At 45.2% G+C, this 15,000-nt stretch overlaps 1 protein-coding gene across 2 annotated transcripts in view; it reads left to right on the top strand.

The window, feature by feature from the left end:
- Nucleotides 1-11,571, top strand: part of bbs9 (Bardet-Biedl syndrome 9) — a 122,262-nt gene extending 110,691 nt beyond the window's left edge. For both annotated transcript variants that reach the window (XM_069537819.1, XM_069537817.1), the window contains one exon: nt 9,488-11,571. In XM_069537819.1, the coding sequence (XP_069393920.1) occupies nt 9,488-9,831 (344 nt within the window). In that variant the 3' untranslated portion in view covers nt 9,832-11,571. The remainder of the gene's footprint in view (nt 1-9,487) is intronic.
- Nucleotides 11,572-15,000: the final 3,429 nt, after the last annotated feature.

The raw sequence follows: 15,000 nt of genomic DNA, 5'->3' as shown, positions 1-15,000 counted from the left end.
AAACAAGACCATCAGCGTTTCCAAACTCAGACACCAGTGGCAGTGAAACTAAAATGTGAAAGTGTTGATTCAGCGTTCAGGTGCAGCATCAGCTCTCTGCTCCACCAAGTCCGCAGCTGTACTTTACTCGCCGCAGCTCCGTTCCTGCAGGTCGCAAGAAAACTGCAACCAGCTCAACCACAGGCCGAGCAGACGGTCCAGTCCAGGCAGTTAGAACGAGCACTCACCCAGCGTTAATTTAATGAGAGACGGCTTTTTCCTTTCGTGTGTGTGTGTGTGTGTGTGTGTGTGAGTGTTTGAGGTAAAGCGGAATTTAAAATAACTGAGCAATTCTGAAATTATATTGAGCATCACTTGAAGGCTGCGTGGAATTAATTTGGTGTGTTTGTGAAAGAGCTCCATGTGTTTCCAGGTACAACTTTTCCACCAGTTAATTCAGCGGAATAAAGTGTGTTTACAGTGAATTTGATGTGTTTGTCTATGTGTGTGTGTGTGTGTGTGTGTGTGTGCTGTGTGTGTGTGTGTGTTGTGTGGTTTGCCAATGATGGGTAAATCTGTCAGACATAAACCTGGCAACCCTAATACCACACACACGTGCACACAAACACACAGTGTGAGGAATCAGTGCACGCTCACGCTATGTGGTTCCACTGTCAAGCTTTAATTTGCAGGGAACATTTCTGATGTTTTATTACAGTACTTAAATAAAAACCCAGGGGGAGGAAATAAAATAACAATGCAGCAGAATAACCACAATAATATTATTTAGAGACAGAGCTCATTGTGAAGTTAATTTTCTTTTTCAGTTTGAAGTTTGTTTTAATGTCTCACGTGTCTCGTGTGACCTCATGGGGAAACAGAACAACTTGTGCTAATGGGAATAAACAAAAGCAGAAGGAAAAACGAGTCTGGAGCAGCAGTTGTTTATTGTTCAGGTGAGATTTTAATTGTCAGGTATATATATATATATAATATAACAGTAGCACGCTAGGTGACGTTAGCCTCAGATTGTTGACCATGACCAGGCAGCTGCTCAGATAGTACTGACGTAATCATCCCGACTTTAAATCCTAAAGATGTTTGATCGTGAAATGAATCTGTGGGCAGATCAGGAGAACGGCTCTGTGACAATCATCCTTAAATCCCTGTAGTCTGAGTCCAGATCGTTAGGACGGACATTTGTTCACTCTGCTCTTTAATGAAGACGTATCTGAAAGTGTTTGTTCTTGAGTACGTGTGAAAGTCTCATTTCTTTAGCAGGTACTTTGGTGGTTTTGTGTACATGTTGTAATGTACACACTGTGGTGTCCCTCAGCTCCTCGGGGGACTTGCTGCTTGGTTAAGAAGCTGTGGAGTGTTGTGTGTGTGTGTGTGTGTGTGTGTGCAGCGTTCTCCCAGCAGGGTGCTCTGTCTGCGGCTCGCCAGCCTGGGTGTTGCCTCTTCCGCCGTCAGCCCCGTGTGAGCGACGAGGAAAACACGCAGACCCCTGAAATATGAAAAGGTCTGAAAATACCTGTAAATGTTGTTGGACTTGGTTTCAGGGACAGACAAGGTCACAGGCGTCCTCCTGCTCGTTTTATTTACACATGTTGATGCAGAACGAGCTGTGAGCTCAGCAGCGGTGAGATTTAAATCAACAGATACAAAAGATACAAAGGTTCTGAACTGATTCAGGGAAACATCTCAGGAGTGTAGTTCAGGGAAGAAGGCATCACTTCATTCAGCCTCCAACACAGTCATGGTCCGTTAGTGAAGCAGGTTTGACAAGAGGAGGACAGATCTCCTGATGTCAGCTGTGAATTGATCTGTAAACTCACGTAGATGCTGTGAACATCAGTAGAGAGTGAATGTCTGTGTCTGTAGAGCGTCTGATGAAGTCTGATTGTTTTACAGCACGTAGGAGAAACACGGTGCTGTTGTCTCAAAGCTTCTCTAGTAAAAATCAGTGAGGATCCACAGGGACCAGCAGCAGCAGGAGAGCTTGTGTTATAAATAACGGGTGTCTCCGTGCAGTGGTTTTAATAATCACTTATAATTTACACCTCATAAAGACACAAAGGTTTAAAGTGACAACGGACAATGTTGAGAACAGCGCTCCTCTGTGATCAGAGCACAAAGCTTTCATTCAGGACGATGACCAGCGAGCGGCCCGTGAGACGTTTCTGTTAACAGACACATCAGAAGTCAAACCTCCGAGCTCCCGGTGACAGGACAGACGACTTCTCCCACCACGTCGTGTTTTTTCTGGGCAGCGAGCGAGCGAGCTCGTGTTTCATCCTCTGGCAAACGGTTGGTGGCTCGGTCAGACAGAAAATCCAGCCGTGCACACACACACACACACACACACACAGACACACACACACACACACACACAGGTTATATTTTTAACAAAAGCATATGGGCATATTTGCAGGGTGTGTGATGCAGAGGGATTTCTATATAACCATATGAAATCATGTCAGTGTGTGTGTGTGTGTGTGTGTGTGTGTGTGTGTGTGTGTGTGTGTGTGTGTGTGTACAGCATTGTCATAATTATTGTGTGTACGGTATGTTGACATGTAGTATGTTCATAGTTTGAAATTGAGTTTGCATGTGGAAATTGTGTGTCTGCATGTGTGTGCGTGCGTGCATGCACGTGTGTGTGTGTGTGTGTGTAGCTCACCCAGTCTTGTAAATGTCCTCTCTGATGTGGTCGGCTGTATTTAGGCAGAGTGCACTGAGGAAGTTGACGGAGGCGTGTGTGTGTATGTTTGTGTATGTTTGTGTGTGTTTGTGTGTGTGTGTGTCTGACGAAGAGATTTTATGTCACCACCAGACCTGGAAAACTTCACGTCCTTTTGTATCAGGCCAAAATGTTGGTTCTCCGGACTGGCCAGTGTATATTTTTCTGTACATTATACGTGTGTGTGTGTGTGTGTGTGTGTGTGTGTGTGTGTGTGTGTGTGTGTGTGTGTGTGTGTGTGTGGGTAGTAGCAGGGCGTAGCTGAGCAGAGAGAAAATATCTTTGCCGACCGCGGGAATGAACCCACCCACTATACCACACCCAGAGAGAGCGAGCAGTCGTCTCAATCAACCTCTCTCTCTCTCTCTCTCTCTCTCTCTCTCTCTCTCTGCTTCTCTGTCTTATTATTTAAAATAATATAAATGACCAACTTTAATTCAAGCTGAATCTCTATCATTTGTTTTTTTATTCTTGCCTCTGTTCTTTAATTCCACCTCCTCTCCTCTCCAGCATCGTTTCGAGTTCACCTGATTTGCCTTTGAATCGTGTCCAGGATTAGTAAAACACCTCCATTCACAAAGCTCCAAAGTTAACAAATCTCTCTCCGAACTCGGGGCCTCTCAGTTTTAGCCTGTGGTGGTCGGTGTGCGGTGGGAGGAGACTCCGATGGCGTTCGATCATCAGACCCCAAACCCTGAGAACTTCAGCGGACGCTCGGACTCACCGTGAACGACCCTCGACTGTGAAGACAAACAGTCAGACTGATCGTGTCAGTTAAACATTTCTCATCACATTATAAACCGGAGCTCAGTGTTCAGAGCAGGTCGACGAGGAAACTGTCTCATTTCATTTGTTTGGTTTTACAGCCAATGAAAAGTTTATTAGAGATCAAACTTTGAATTTACTCGTTTGTTTCTTTTAGATTCACATCCTCTCCCCTCGTGTGTGTGTGTGTGTGTGTAGTGCTCCATGGGTGGTTTAGCACAAGGTTCAATCTTACAATCTTAGCTAACCTGTCATTGGTTTGCACACACACACACACACACACACACACACTGATGGGCAGGCCTGCTGTTCTCCAGCAGCACATTCCAAACCAAGAATAGTATTAAACGCCGCCTGTTCAGCCGCTGTCAAACTTCTTCTCTCTCTTCCTCTGACACTCTCTTCTTCTTATCCCTTTTTCATCGTTAGAGGTTTTTAAACATCATCAGATCCAGCAGCTGGTAGAAGTTACATCCCTCTCAGAGACAGGAAGTGACGTGACGGCTTCCTTAAACTGAAGCCAACGTGTCTCAACGTCTTTTCTTCTGTGTTTTTCGCCCTCGGTTTGTTTTTCACACATGCACAACACAGACGGAGGTTTTCTGCTCAGACGTGTTCACAACAGCATCAAATCCTCCTCATTGTAAATACCCAGAGACAGGAAGTGACAAATTAATTCCGCTGCGGAGATCACGCGGTTTTCTTTACAACACACAGACGCCGGTGTCTGCTCTTATCACCACAAACTCTCTCGACATCTTTGTCTGCGAAGATTTGTTTTCTTTCTGTTTGTGTGTCTGTGGTGATTCACTCGCTCGCTGTGGATTTTTGACATTCACACACTCCGGAGAAAACACGGAGGATCTGTGGAGTTCAGTGCTCGTCTGAAAGCAGCTTTTCCCACGTTCTTGACCACACACTCAAAAACACACACTCTTATACACACACACACTAAACCACAGATCCAATCAGTGAGTCTTTGGCAGATTCTCTCTCTGTCCCTCACACACACACACACTCTGCAGATAGATTCTATAAATCAGTGGGTTTCAGCTGCAGTCTCCTCCATGCTGATTGGTCGTGGATGCGGGCGATCTGTGCGGCCGCCTCTATTTTGACTACGGCTGCCTGCAGATGAATGCCACGCGGCGATCTGTCGCTGACACGCGAGTTGAGGCAGAACGTGCGCTTTGAACTCAGCGCAGATAGCGTCGCTCACCTTATCTAATCCACACGCTGACTTTTGTTGCTGTGGTTTTCGTTTTTGTTCCCTGAGGAACAAACAAGTGTTGCCCTCTAAACTCCCAGGAGATGAAGCGCGGTGATATGTCGAAGGCAGAGAGTCTCATTGTCGGGGTCACAGCACTTTAGTGATTTTTGTCTTAAGCAGATTTATTGAAATAAAACATTGGGGAAACAGGATATACACGTATATCAATTTGAAGACACTGTTATGTGGTATTTTGTCCAAATCATAAATATATATGTGTTAATATATTGACAGAAAAACACATTCACATATTTTTATACATGCTTAGTCTTTGCATTTTGGACTCACTGACAAACAGTTTTCACTTTCACATCTGGTCATTCTAGATTAAAAAGTTAAATTTAAAATGTCCATTTCAAGGTGGACGTGTCCAACACAACCACAGGAAGTAAATCAATCTTAATGTTTCCAGACACAGTCGGTTCAGCTTCACGTCCGCACACACGACCACTGAGCAGCAGCCTTACTCATCCACTTTTCCTATCGTCAGTTCACCAGGGGAGTCGAACTGGCAACCACAAACCCAAACCTGAGTAATACGTATACACAAAAACTGATTCCATGACAGACAAAATAATAATCATGCAGTTGAGGTGAAGTTACCACGTTGGACTAATAAACCATCTCAAATTCAAACTCAGGTCGAAAGGAAGTGACAGAGAACCAGCAAACACACGAGAGGAGCGAGTTCCCAACATTTTTTTTTTTTGTGTGTTCGTGAAAATGAAACACCTCCTCAGTAATTTTGGGGGGAGCTATATTATAACAGATTCGTTCTCCAGAGGATCGTTCACTGAAGTCAACGATGTGCAATGTAAGGAACTACACTACCCATGGTTTCCTGTCTGACGGATCCCGTCCAGACGCGGCTGTAGCAGATTCACATGGGATTCAAACGTCTGCGGGCTGCGGTCGTCTCAACGAAAACCCACCAGACGTTTCCAGGTAGCTCCTGTCCCACGTGAAAAGGGCTTAAAGTCACTTGGTTGCGGGGCCGCTCAGAGAGGCATGAAGCCCCGGCCTCCGCTCTGTTTAGTCTACAGATTTCCACTTTGTTAGTTTGTTGAATTAGCAAACTGACAAGATGTGACCTGACCCCTCGGATTTCCATACAGGAGGGAAGCTGCCATCTTGTCTTACAACGTCAATGTTTATCAAACCCTTTGCTACCGCTCCCCCGAGAACACGGCTCTCACACGGCTCCATTTTATTTTCTGCTACTATGGTGAAAAGAAAACGAAGGAGGGGACGATAGCTTCCCTGGGAAAAACGGTCTTGACGTACCAGCGCGGGGAAGGTTCGCACAGATCCGAGGTCAGACCTCATATTCACCTTATTCATCAACAGCTCTGTGCTTTAAATGGACAGAAACAACAGACACAACCTCTGAGAACTGGAGCGCTGACGTTATTTCACTCAAAGCTCAAATGAGAAGAGTCAACAGACGAACAGTCGGCTGACAAAATGGTTTTGTCGTTTTTCAAACTGTTAGAACTGATTTTCTGATATTCAGCAGTTTATTATAATGAACTTTAAATAAAAAGAAAACACAAATACTCCGAATATAAAACACTTAAATTAAGATTTTTTTCTGCATTGTCAATTCTGTCAAAGAATTTATATCGTCCAACAGAAACACTGATCAGTGGAAGGATCCAGCCGCCACACACACACACACACACACACACACACACACACACACACACACACACACACACACACACTGAGAGTAAAAAACTTTGAAGACAAATTAGAGGATGTGTGTTGAAGACGTCTTTGTGGGAGCTGTCCCTTCAGCACCACAACAACACGACGTGAAAACAGCAACAAGAAATATTATCATCACACAATGATGTGATGACATCATTCAGACGTCTGCCAGATATTTCACGGTGGGGGGAGGGGATAGTTTTAGAAAAAGTGCCGACCGACTGCAGCGGACGTTTAGGTTCTCACAGCCCCTCCGGAGAATTAGAGGAAAATGTCTCAAGCTCAGTGCAGGTCTGAATGCAGCTCTACACACACACACACACACACACACACACAAAGATACACACTCTGTGTTACGTCAGCTGCTGAGAAGTGATGTGCAGACAGAGGTGTGTGTGTGTGTGTGTGTGTGTGTGTGTGTGTGTGTGTGTGGTGACCAGACAGTTAGCATCCAGTCAGGATCAGACTGTCGCTAGCGGATTAACACATTCACATACGCTAATGTCACAATCACTGACACACACTTAAGAGCACTGATTTGCACACACACACACACAGCCTTAGTTTACAGCCTGGACGCAGACACACCCTCACCCAGCTTCTTTCATGTCTGGTTGTAAAAGTAGTGAGGGAGCGAGAGAGAGAGAGGATTTGCATGTCAATGTGTAAATTTACACATTTTACACAAACAGTCAGCGGTCGTCTTATTTGTGCGTTTGTGCTCAAAAACGACTTGTTCTCACTTGTTCTGTTTGTGCACGTGGATTTTGTCGCGTGTTTAAGTGTGTGAGTGAGTTTTGTGCATCCTGCGTTTGTGTGTGTGTGTGTGTGTGTGTTCATGTGGAAAAACAAAAGTGAACATACAATACTGTTGTTGCTGTGTTTGCGCTCAGCCTCCACGTGCTCCTGCTGTTATCAAACACAGAGAACTGAGACGTTTGGTCTCGTTCGAGTTTGATAACTGCAGCGCTGCGTCTCAGTCTGGGCAGGAGGACGCTGATTGGTTCTTATCAGTCACGACCCGACTGCCAGCCGTGAACACAGAGCGTTGCTGACACTAACTGTCAGAAACAGTTTCACCTCGTCATCGCTCCAAGAAAAGAAATCCCTGCTGTTACTTTTCACCCCCCCCGCTGTTCCTCCGTCGTTGTATTTCCTGTAACTAAGCAACCAACTGCAGAGGAGACAGGACCGACTTCTTGTTTACAGCTCACGTCTGCGTGTATAAATGGGCATGTGGGCAAGTTTTCGAGCGTTGGTGTGGACTGAGGTTATTTCTGGTGCAGATGCTGAAACACTCGTCTGGATGGAGACTCTTTCATTTTCAAATTAAAACGCATCAGTGTGGACGTAACCTTGGAAACCAAACATTAAGTTGAAGCTGCAGCTTTGAACACTTTAAACAATAGATTCCACTGAATTGTTCAAATGTTTCCCATTTCTCCGTCTTTCTTTGTTCAGCTCGGACCACATGTCGGACCCTCGCTGAAACTAGCGTCACGGATTCTTCTCAGAAGCTGAATTAGTTTCACATGCGAGATTTGCCACCAACCAAACATTTAACCAACGGGAACCACATCTAAATGTCCCTTAATTAGAAACGTGTCCCAACGTCACGATGACATTTTTACTGCCAGCTCACTGAAGTTAGGGACGTACTCTGCCTGCCACACACACACACACACACACAAAATGGACTCTCTCTCTTTCCAAGCCCTAGACGATGAGCCGTCTGATTAGAGCTCCTCTCTGGAGTCTGTGAACACACACACACACACACACACACACACACACACACACTCTGAGATACCAGTCTGTAGTCTCCAGTCTCTCAACCCTCTCTGTTCTCATGGAGATAAGACGTGTGTCTCATTGTTGGCAGACAACGGTCCCGTTATCATCTTATCAGAGAGCTGGTCCAATCTGCAGGAGGCTGAGCTGCAGAATGTGTGTTTGTGTTTGGCAGTGGGGGTGGGGGTGTGTGTGTGTGTGTGTGTGGGGGGGGGGGGGGGTACTTGAGCTAAGTGGGGGTCCTTTGTCATGCAACAGGTGCTGTTGTCGCTCAATTTGTCTCGATGCTTAAGACCCCTGAGCGCCGCTCGCATCAGTCTGTTAGAAGAGGAAAACACAGCTGACGTCCTTAATCCTCGTTCTCACTCGGGATCAACAGACACATCTGAAGCTGCACTTTGTTGACGTCGGACCTCGTTGCCTCTCGACGTCTCGATCGAAACACTCGAGCGCAGTCAGCATCTGTTTGCGAGGAGACGGTTCAGACCTGCTACCGACGTCCGTCCTGAGAGATCCGATCGCGTTCAGCTCGAAGTTCACACTTGATACAGAATCAGAATCAGAATCAGAATTCTTTTATTTGCCAAGTATGTTTGCACATACAGGAAATTGCCTTGGTGTCATTGGTGCACTACTTATGTACATAAAACAACAATATAAAAAACAACAATATGTAAGAAATTGAATAAAATAAAATAAAATAGAATAAAATAAAATAAAATAAAATAAAATAAAATAAAGAATATACATATATACATTAACAGATTCACAGGGTTATGGGCACGTGCTGTGCGAAGGTGCAGAGATTGGTGATAGTGCCAGTAGTATATAAGTAATAAATTATAAATTATGTGCAGGTGGTGGGGTGTGGTGGGGTAGAGTCAGTGCGGTGAAAACAACTTTCTCCTGTCGCCACCATCTGATCTGACTTCCTGCTCTTTATGCAATAAACAGGACTGAATGGTTTTGACCCATTTAGTAAAAGATGATCATGATGCGTTGGTCAGTGTTGATGTTGTAAAAAGACGCTGTAGGTGAAGAAGATCAAGTTAACAAGTTCATCAGGGTTTCACTTTCCAAACCAAATCTACTGCAAAGTCAACGAGCACTTTAAAACTTTGGAAGTGCACAAGTCTGAGAATCTCAACTGTGAAGCTGCTTTTTAAAGACTATGAATGATCTGATCTATTAATTGTCTTCATGGTCATTTATTCTCCTTTCCCCTTCAGATAAAGACTCTAAAGAGAAGAAAGAAGTGTCCAAGGAGCCGTCAGCGTCCACCGTGACCGAAGAAGCAGGAGGAGCAGAGGAGCCAGTCAAGGAGGCGAAAAAGGAAAAGAAGGAGTCGTCCAAGGAGAAGAAGGAGTCAAAGAGGGAGTCAAGCAAAGAGCCGAAAGAGTCGAAGAAGGAATCGTCGTCCTCCAAGGAGAAGAAGGAGTCGTCAAAGGAGAAGAAGGACAAAGACAAGGAAGGGAAGGAGGCCAGCAAGGAATCAGGGGACAAGAAAGTGCCCAGGAAGTCTTCAGTAAAAGTGAAAGAGAAGAAGAAGGAGCCAGAGGTTGAGGACGGCTGAGAGAATTAGAGCACAAGCTCACATGACGCTCACAGACACGTGCATAAACAACACACCAGATACATGTCCAAACATCATACAGACACATATGTATACATATACATACGTGTGTATACAGTGAACACGTAAACATATACAAGGTCACAGAACTCAACTACACACACATATGCAGTGTAAACATATATTTACATGTAAATATCTTCAGTCCACATGTCTCAGTTTCCTCCCAGACGCATATTTACATAAGAGAGTAATAACTGATCCACACACACGCACACTCACACACACACACACACACACACACACACACACACACACACACACACACATACACACACACTCTGCTGGACCACACCACATCCAGTAGTTTTGGTGTGTGGGCATCGACTGACTGTGGCGAGGTCTGAGCCCAGGGAGAGAGAGGACGAAGACGAAACCCTCCTCCTCCTCCTCGGACATTTTGCTGACTCTCTCCTTCCTCCCTCCTCCTCGTTTTCTGCGTCGCGCTCCGGCAGCAGTCGAACCCGCAGCCCTGCGCCTCCTCTAATCCCTGTCAGGCCCCAAACCACCCCCTCGCCCACGCTCACTTCTGGATGTGATGTCAGACCCGCCCTCTCGCCCCCTCCTGCGGCACCAGGCCTCGCCAGAGCCTCCCCCGCCTCACCGCTAAGAATAAACGTCCGCCGCGTCCAGCTGCCCGGCAGCTTCCGGGTAGATCGAGGCCACATCCTCCGGCCACCTCCACCACCCCCCCCCCCTCTGACCTCTGCCAGTCAGTTTTGTGTTTTATTTTGTTGTTTCTTTAATTTCATCTGAGACGCTCAAGGACACGCGGCTGCTGATGGACACAAACTCGCAGCTGCGGGGTCAAACCTGAGACTGTTTTTGTGCGGTGGAAACCAACAGGGCGTTTTCTGGAAAAAGCAGGGTGGCAATCAGGAGCGGAGAGTCTGCAGGGCCGGTTTAACACCCGAGGTCTTTTCTGCTCATCTTCTAGAACACGATGAAGTCAGGACCAGGATTATTTACCAAGCAACAAATGATTGTCAGCGTAAAACAAACATTACGTCAGAGGAACAACTGAGTCTCTGCAGGTTTTAGAATAAAATGCGCTCAGTATCAAATAATGTTGAAGGAGACGTGTGATGTTTCCCTGTGAATCTAAAAATCAGTAATAATGTAATCGCCCTCGTTCACAAATCACAATTTTACCCTCAACAAGAAAGTTGACATCAAATGTCTCATTGACAGTTTTATTGAACATTGACTGATTTTATTCACTTTCAGTTCTTGTGTTTAGACTAAATATGATTAGTTCCTCTCTTGTCGTTTATTTAACTGACCTTTGACCCTGATCTAGTTTGACTGTATTTCTTTTATTTCTCTTTTTTTAGTGTGTGTGTTTTTAGAATTTAAATATTTGGGACTTTTACCACAAGAATAAACCTGAACGAGCGTCCTCCTCTCAGAGGTTCCCCCCGAACATCTCCCCTGTTCCACGATACTTTGAATGTAGTACAGAGTAGGTTTTGTACTGTTGTATTAGATGTTCAGATGTTCCGGCCTCCTTGGATTCTCCTGTTGTAGCCATACTTCATTCCAACAGGAGATGCTCTGCTCGTCAGACTGATGACTCAGAAGTGTGCAGCCGGAAGAAAATCAAACCGAGGACTCTGACGATGAAATAAACGTTATTTATGAAATATTTAGTAATAAAATGATCGACTGTAAGTTATCAAAGCTTTGAACTGGTGCTCACTTTGTGTGGATGTTGTTCTGCTCGTCTGGACGAGTCAGCGATGATCAGGTAACGTCACTTTCAGCCACATTATTGTCCGGTGTGATTGTTGGTGAAATAACCTGCTGGTTGAATTTTTTCTGCCAGTCTCCTTCTTCTGCGTCGGGTCGTCGTCTTCTGCACTGAAGCTGTGAGTGAATCATAACGGTGACAGGTACGAGTCTGAAGTTACCACCGACTGAAAGATCTCAGCTGGACGACACAGCTCATCAGGTAAAATGCAAATGAAATGTTCATTTTCACTTCGTTGCCTCGTGAGTTCACACGGGAAGAACTGTAGGTGATGAAATCAGCTCTGTGGTTCGTCGACGTGGAAAAAGATGCGTTTTAAAACTAAAACGTAGAAGTGTGGACGTAGCCTGATATCTGGAAACAGAGTATATTTGATAAAACAAGATTCATTACTTTTCTCTCCACGTCCATCATTTCTCTCGTTCCGTTTCTTTCTTTTTCTTCTCCTTCTGGTTTTTCCTCTTCCACAATCTCTTTCTTATTCTTTCATCAGCTCTTTTAACCCCCCCCCCTTTCCCACCACTCAATCCCTCCATCTATCAACTCTTCTAAAGTTACCAGCCTCTCTTCGTTGTTTTCTTTCCTATGTCAGAGCGTTTGTCGATCCCTTATCCGCCCACGGGATCTTTTTAAAGAATTTTTTTAAAGACCTCTGGAACTTTACCGTCTTTGTCCACCAGAGGAACCAACCGGGTCCAACTTTACATCTCTGGCCGTATTTCCAGGTCTGAACTAAGTCCAAGGGCCACAAATAGTTTGAGATATTTTGGATATTTGCTTGAAAAAATAAACATGTCTGATTGGTCAGACCCAAGCCGAGTGTGTTGCACAACCGTTTGGACAGTAACAAAGAGAAAAGCTCTCACAGACCCGACTGAATCCCAGACGACCCGATCAGACAGAGTTGAAACGTCTCTCAGAAGATTTAGTCGTGTTGGGTTCGATCACGCTCAAGGAGGTGTTGTCATTCCCCGCGATTATAGTTGTCACAATCAGTTTACTCGTCACGGTGAGTTCGGCTCAGCCCATGAAAGCTGCTGTCTGATGTTCTCCGAGCCTCGGGATGAGCTTTGTCAAGTCCGACAAAATTGGCCACGGAAACTGTAAACATCACCTCGGAGTCCGAGGCCGTGACTCTCAGCTGGAAAACGATGGAGTGCTACTCTCAGGTTTTGAGGGGGGGGGGTTGAAGTGTGGCTGGGTGAGATGGACGGTGCAGAGTCAACAGGCGTTCCAGTACCAGAACGGGAGTCGAACCGCTGCTCCTTCACGTTGAGGTCTTTACAGGACGCCTTCTTCAGTTGGAGGTACACTGAGGTATGCACCCAACCGGGAGGAGACCCAGGGATGGACCCAGGACTGGCTGCAGGGACTACATATCCCATCAGGCCTGGGAACGCCAAGGAATTTGTGGAAAGTTTGGCCTGGGGGCGGGGGGGGGGGGGACTCTGGAGAATCCAACTCAGCCGACTGTGTCCAAGAAACAGAGCGATAAGAAAAACATGTGAATGAGTGTTTGAATTGATTTCTCGTTATTAAATTCTCTTGATGTCCTCGATGTCCTCTACGTGTGAGGCGTCTTTACGTCACCAACACGCCTGCTCGCTCACGGTGGATCCTGCGGAGGATCTCCTGTTCTCACATTAGCTCCTCTGGAGAAGGTCCAGACTCTGGAGAAGGTCCAGAGATTGTCTGAAGTTCAGTTTATGTCTGGAAACATGAAACAAGAAAACTACAGACCAGCGACTAATGGACATTTGTCCCACAACAGAAAAGACACACCCGTCATCCACATTTCTATTCGTCCATTCAGCAAATTCTTGGTTATTCTTTCTCTCCTTGTCTTCGTCCTCCTCTTCTTGCATCTCTCTCCTCCAGAACTTCACCGTTTTCCTCTTTTCACTCTCTCCTTTAAGTTTTTTTTTACACACGGATCTAAAACCTTTTCCAGGTTTTGTTATTTTGACTCTTCAGTACCGTCTTCCCTCCTTCACGCCTCAGTCCAGTGAAGCAGCTCTGATGCGAGGAGCTGCTCACACCCAGCAGTTAAAAACATCACACAACAATACAAAACAATGGTTGTGTAATAAAAGCAGCGTTTGGATTTAGACTCTGAGGAGCAGCCGGCTCAGTGTGGGTTTTATTTTAGAGCTTATTTCTGTCTCTGGGGGTTTTAAGGCGTAAACAAGCTGGATTAGATAATTGCCGCATCCTTTTACTCGCGCTGCAGATTTGTATCGTCAGCAACGTTTCACCTCTGCCACTGGGAACTTAAGTGGCTCAGATTTCTTTTTTGTGCGAAACAAAACTGATCTCACGTTTTGATCCCAGAGGAAAATCACAAGAAATTATATTTTGTTTCCTTGGTAACACGGCTACTTGATGTTTTTTGTGGCCTAAGTGGAAAATGTACAGGAACGTTGGGAGCTACTGATGTTTCAGTTGCATAAAACATAACGGTACATATGTTAACTAAAAACAGAATTTATTTCAAAGTCAGTGTCAAGTAAATAAACTCTGTGTTACGTTGAATTAAACTTGTAAATATGAAATGAACTCACTGACACACCCTGGTGCGATCAGGCCTCATCACGGGAGAATGAAACCTCCAGAGTCACTTCGAGTAAAAAGGTTCATGTAGTTTAATGAAGATGAACAACATCATCCAGGATTGAATCCACTTTAAAGCAGCTGAGTTTGATTTTACACCTGAAAACGTCTCTTTCATTAAAGGTTTTATGACGTCTGTCAGATTAACTTGTAGCTCGACTCCTCAGTCAGACGCTTGTAAAACCAGGAGAGTGTGATGGAGCCCAGACCTCCCACACTTAATCCAGCAGCTCTCTCCTGCTCCTGAAAGAGACGTGGACGACTCCTCTTTACACCCTGAAATATAAACCGACCAAACGCCCACATTTACTCGTTCGCTCTCGTGTTTCCAGGGTGTTCTCCAGTCGTGAAACAGAGAAATTAGCTCATTAAAAAAAGCTCCGTTAACGTCTGACATATATCAGTGGACGTAAAACTCAAACAATTACATGACACAATTAGTGTTTTTTACTGTGTAGTTCCGCCCCATCCTCTGGTTCAGTGTCCGCGAGCTGCCAGATATTAAAGAGTCCGTGAGTTTCTCTTGCAGCTCAGACGAGTCCAAACCAAAAACACGAGTTTTTACCTTTTTAAAGTTGCAGAAAAAGTCGTTAAGCTTGTTCAAACAGATTTCTCGTGAATACTCCGGAGAGTGTCCAAGCGAGTCCTGGTGAGATTACAGCAGGACAACGTCCGGAGGAGGAAGTAAAAAAACCTAACAAAAAACCCCAATGAAAGAGAGGAGCCATACAAGTAGACGACGCCGACGT

The sequence above is a fragment of the Paralichthys olivaceus genome, chromosome 13, assembly GCF_024713975.1.
Source record: "Paralichthys olivaceus isolate ysfri-2021 chromosome 13, ASM2471397v2, whole genome shotgun sequence".
In the NCBI taxonomy this organism is placed as follows: Eukaryota; Metazoa; Chordata; class Actinopteri; order Pleuronectiformes; family Paralichthyidae; genus Paralichthys; species Paralichthys olivaceus.
Note: the sequence above shows the minus strand (reverse complement) of the source record. Positions and strands in the feature narration are given on the sequence as shown.